This window comes from Terrapene carolina, unplaced genomic scaffold, assembly GCF_002925995.2.
Source record: "Terrapene carolina triunguis isolate 2854851 unplaced genomic scaffold, T_m_triunguis-2.0 Scaffold39605, whole genome shotgun sequence".
NCBI classification, from domain to species: domain Eukaryota; kingdom Metazoa; phylum Chordata; order Testudines; family Emydidae; genus Terrapene; species Terrapene triunguis.
The window spans coordinates 1-5,179 of NW_020703956.1; the positions used below are offsets into that span (position 1 = coordinate 1).

The 5,179-nt window shown below is 63.2% G+C and overlaps 1 protein-coding gene across 1 annotated transcript; it reads right to left on the reverse strand.

The window, feature by feature from the left end:
• Nucleotides 1–198: 198 nt before the first annotated feature.
• Nucleotides 199–4,917, reverse strand: LOC113405492 (serine--tRNA ligase, mitochondrial-like). Its single transcript, XM_026646711.2, has 6 exons — nt 4,831–4,917; nt 4,022–4,069; nt 3,207–3,315; nt 1,363–1,408; nt 649–736; nt 199–288 (listed from the first exon to the last, which is right to left on the reverse strand). The coding sequence occupies exons 1-6, from the start codon at nt 4,879–4,881 to the stop codon at nt 274–276; spliced, it is 357 nt and encodes a 118-aa protein (XP_026502496.1). The 5' UTR covers nt 4,882–4,917; the 3' UTR covers nt 199–273.
• Between the last annotated feature and the right edge of the window lie 262 nt (nt 4,918–5,179).

Here is a 5,179-nt window from a genome sequence, read left to right on the forward strand (position 1 = left end):
GGCGGGAGGAGCCGCTTCCACCCCGCCTGATACCGGGTGCCGCTCCTCGCGCTGTCCCACGGACCTTTTATTGGGGAGGGGTCCCAGGCCGCCTCCCCTCGACCTGCATCGACCCTGTCCCCCGGGGCTGGGATCTCGGAATGCCACCCTGCTGTAAATGCCCTGCGACGGGACCCTCCTGACCTGAAGATGCCAGGCTGGTGGGGAGTGGTGGGCCCAGAGGGTGTCGGTTCTGATCCAGCCCCGGGGAGGAGGCGCTGGCGGTCCGTTCCCTCAGCGGGTCAGAGGCTAGGGTAGGACAGAGGGTCTCAGTCCAGGTCCCAGGTGCCGACACACATAAGCCCCCTCGGCCAGTAGCTGGAGCAGCCCAGAGCGGGATCCAATATGGAAACTAAGCACCTCTCTGCTCACCTTCTCCCCCCAAATCAGCAAAGGGAAGGTGGCCATGGCTCTTGGAGAGGGGTCTAGTGGTTAGAGCAGGGGGGCGGGGAGCCGGGACTCCTGGGTTCTCTCCCCAGCTCTGGGAGGGGAATGGGGTCTAGTGGTTAGAGCAGGGGGGCTGGGCGCCAGGACTCCTGGGTTCTAATCTCCCATTCCCCCTCTCCCCCCAGTTCCTGCTTTCCCCAAGGGAACGAACGGCCCCCCTACCTTGGTGAACTGATGGACTCTGTACAAGCCCCAGGGCTCCTTGCCGGTGTCTGTCTCCGTTCTGTAGCACGTGCTGGAACACACGGTTCTGGCAAAGGGACAGGCCAGGCCATGAAATTAAATCCACTGCTCCAGCCCTCTCCGGAGGTGGGTGGGGGAAAGAAACCCCACAGCTGCCATGGGAGTGAGCATCATTAACCCCACTGGACAGAGTGGGGAAACCAAGGCACCGAAGTTCAGACTTTGCCCTGTTCGATTCCGAGCCAGGAACAGAACCCCAGGACTCCACAGGAGAGGGCTCGGGGCAGGCTGGGGAGTGAAGGAGGTTGGGAGTGCGGGGAGGGGGGGAGGTGCTGTGGGAGTCAGGATTCCTGGGTTCTATCCCCCCCCTTGTGAAATACAACAAGGATTTACTGTGCACACCATCCCCAAACCCCTGGCAAGGAATAAACGACACTGGAGGGACAGAGAAACCAAGTGGGCCGAGGGAGGAAGGGCGGGCGCGATTCTGGATGAGCCAGAGAGCCGCCAAGGTGGGTGAAATACGGGGCGTGTGCCCGGGATGGCGAGCACTGCAGGGGAGAAGGCTCTTGCACTGAGTGCGGTGGGATTGCACGGAGGGGCGGGGCCGGGAGGGGAGCAGAGAGACAGATCAGGAAGGAAGAAGCCGATTGTGAAAAACAAACCAAGTGGAGCAAGGGGGAAGGTTATTACCTGACTGGCATGTCCTCCAAATTCACGGCATGATCCATGAAGTAGCCTGGAAAAGGGGGGAGGATTTCAGTGAGGGGCGCAGAAGAGGCCGATGGGGTGGCCCCCTCCACGCTAAGCCCTTCTCCTGGGTCCAGCGGCAACAAGACCAAGGCCCTTGCGCTGCTGGACGGCTGGAGAAAGCAGGGAATAGACAGAGCCCCCTCTACCAGCGTTAGAGATTGCTTCCTGGGCTGGCTAGCGACCGTCCTGCTGGCTCAGCGGAGGAGATAAAACGTTCCCTGCAGGATCTAAAGCCAACGAGGGGGTTTTGGGGGAAGGATTAATGTAACCCCCCCCCCCCCTTGAAACCATGAACTCCCCCCACCACCACCATGGGGACCAGCACAGGCTGCTCACCCTGGCTCAGAGGCCCTGGCACACGATGCGCTCGGAACAGCACAAAGTGCCCGCCCTGACCTAGGGCAGAGGGTCATTCTGCTCCAGCCCAGAGACAGGCCCGGCTGGGTGCCCGGAGGTCTTTGAGACCTGCCAGCTGGAAGACAGGTGAGCGTTGGCGGTTCCTGGTTTGGGGTTTTTCCCCCCAGATCTGTTCTCCCCGGAGCACTTTTGTTCTGAATAAACAGGCCGCGACTGGCCACCGGCTAACCCTGCCGCCGGGCCGAGAGAACAGACCGGCGGGGGCTGAGCTGCTGGTGGAACCGTCGCAGCCGGAGAGTTAAGGCTCCGCCGGAGCTTGGGTCCAATTCCCAGCATGGGCAGAGGTACCCGACGCCGTAATACCCAGGCTGTTCACCCACGACTGGAGAAACCCCCCCCGGATTGGCGGAAGACACAAGCCTACGGCACGCTGGAGGAACCAGGCACAGAAATGGGACGGTGTTCGTCCGCCGGCCACTGTCTGACCGACCCGGCCTCGAGACGACTGAAGGCAGCATTGGCACGGCCGGGTGGACTGGCAGCGCCCACCCGCTATTCCCCCGGCTGCACCCGAGTGCTGAGAACCCGGCGGAGCTCGGAGACGCCCAGAAGAAAGCCACGCAGCGTGGGCACGGCCGCTCAGTGTCTGAGCGCTCTGTTGGAGACATACCCGCCCTCGCTCCGGTTGCGTGAGCGTGCGAAAAAGTGCGGCCGGAGCGGAGTCGGGGATAGTCTGAGGACGTGCCTGGGGTCTCGGAGGGGAGGGGCCACACCGCTATTCTTAGCCCGCTAGCTCCGTCAGAGCAGGGAACGACAGCTCCCAGCTCCAGGGCAGACGAACTCAAAGCCTCCCGCCGGGAGGAAGAGGATGGTGGGATCCTGCCCCCACGAAGGTGCCGGCTGGAGGCCTGAGATCTAAGTGGAGAGGCAGGTGCCGGCAGAGTTCCTAGCTCCCGGAGCGTTCGAGGAGCTCGGGAAAGAAGCTGCTTAATCCAGTTTCTAAGGGCCTGGCCTCAGAGCCGCCAAACTTACAACTGAAAAACAGATTTTCCCAGGCCTAGGTCTGGTCCCTTCTCTCTTTTGCTCAGTTTCCTTTTCCTGTTTACACACAGCCCCAGCGCGGGGCAGGGCGCACCGGGATTGCATCCCGGCTGCCAGCTCCTGCCGGTCCCTTAAAGGGGTAACATGCTCCGCCACCGGTGTGGGGTCGGAGGTGCAGCGAATGCAGGAACCGTAAACGATCAGACATCAGCCCAAGGGCCTGGCTCCCCCTGGGGCTCAGGGATGAGACCGACCTCATCTCACATTGACCCTTCCACCCCATCCCCACTAGTGCCGCTGAAATGCGGCCACCTCTGGGGCACAGCGCGTTTCAGTGTCGCAGCAGGAAGCGGAGGAAGGACACGGCCCGCCGGTTCCTGCCTCACCTGCGATGCCGACCTCGGAGGTGCCAGCCAGGCACAGGTCCTCGAAGCGGGACGGGTCGATGTTGTACACGGGGGACGGGACGGCGTTGGGCTGCATGCCACAGCCTTCCTGGAGGGCAGAGGTTGCAGAGCCCTGGTTATTTCCGTGGTGTCCAGCTCTCCGGCAGAGCACCCCAGCCCTGCAAGGGCCCCCCCAGTCCTGGGTGGCCACCCTACCGGCTTATCCAGAATCACGCCTGTCCTCCCTCCCTCCCAAATTCCAGGCTCTGAGAGGTGGCCGGCCACTCTGCACGGCCAATGGACCCACGGCCCTGCTACGAGTGGGAGAAATGGAGGGCAAGGGAGACTGCAAGGGGCCTGGAGCAGGGTGGGCAGACCCCCGGGGAGCACCAGTAACACGGGGAGGAGCAATGTATGACCCTGGGAATACAGGGCTTGGGGGAAGTCGGGCCAGCTGCCACTCTCAACGGAGAGCCGGGGGACGGGGTGGGTGCCCGGGAGCTGGGGGCAGAGAGGGACCTGGGAGCCGGCAGAGCTGGGGGCGGAATGGGCACCCGGGAATTGGCACTGCTGGGAACGCAGAGACAGGGGCCGGGAGCCAGCGTCACTGGGATCCCAGAGCTGGGGGCAGGCGGGATCGAGCTGTAACAGGAACACGGGGATAGAGGAGTCGGGGACCAGCGCTGGGAACACGGCGCCGAGTCAGCCGGCCTCTGGGAGACCCTACTGCCAAGGCCAGCAGAGAAGGGGGGAAATCAGAGATGTCCGTGTTCCTGGGCAGGGAGGGGCCGGGGCTCCGTCCCCAGGGCACTTACAAACACGGCTCCTCGCAGCAGGTCGGGAACAGCCATCGGAATGAAGCCCTAGGCGGGGAGAGAGAAAGGAGAAGATCCTACAGGCCAGCGCTCAGCAGCGGATCCAGGGCGACTGCCCCAGCCTGCCCTGCAGGGACCCCGGGGAGATTGGGCTCTGTGACCCCATTCAGCCTCTGCGGAGGCTGCCGACCAGGGGGTTGAATTCTGGGGGCGGTTTGGCGTTGCCGACGGCAGGAGCTGGCCTGAGACCGACCAAACGCGGGACACAGGGTCTATCCGAGGACGCCGGCGGGGCACGGAGCAGCCTCAAAATCCTATTAATGAACCCAATCCTTGACACCCCCTCAAACACGGGCTGGTCAGTGGCACAGTCTGGAACAGAACCTAGGAGTCTTGACGACGACTCCTCTCCCCTCCGCCCCCCGGCTGCTCTAACCACTGGACCCCACTCCCCTCCCAAGCCTGGAAATAGAACCCAGCAGTCCCGGCTCCTGGCCCCACCCTCCCCTTCCACGGCTGGGAGCAGAACCCAGGAGTCCTGGATCTCTGCTCTAACCACTAGATTCCCACCCTCCCCAAGCCCAGAAATAGAGCCCAGGAGCCCCTCCCAGCCCCCCCAGCTCTAAGCCCTAGACCCCACTCCCCTTCCAGAGCTGGGAACAGAAACCTGGAGTCCTGACTCCCAACCCCTACACATTCCAGCCACCAGTCCCCACTCCGCTCCCAAAGCTGGGGAGAGAGCCCAGACGCCTCGCACCCTGCTCCAACCACTAGACCGTGCTGCCCCCACGCCGCACGGCCGGAAGTACCTGTTTCACCAGCTTGCTGACGGTGAACTGGACGAGGGCGTGCTGGAGCATGGCTCCGGCCCCTCGGAGATAATAGGAGCGGTGGCCTGAGATATGAGAGAGGCGCCTGTATGGGGAGAGACAGGAAGAGAGACCATTTCAAGCCACTTCCACTGGGCAACATGCTCCCGGAAACATGGCGCAGCGGGCACAGCCCTAACCCGGAGCCCAGCTCTGCCGCTGACTCCCTGTGCGATCACGGCCAAGTCACTTAGTCTCTCCGGGCCTCAGTTTCCCCAGCTGTATAACAGCACTGCCCTACATCACAGGGCGGGTCGTGGGGAGCTTCAGATTGTCAGTCACCATTCCA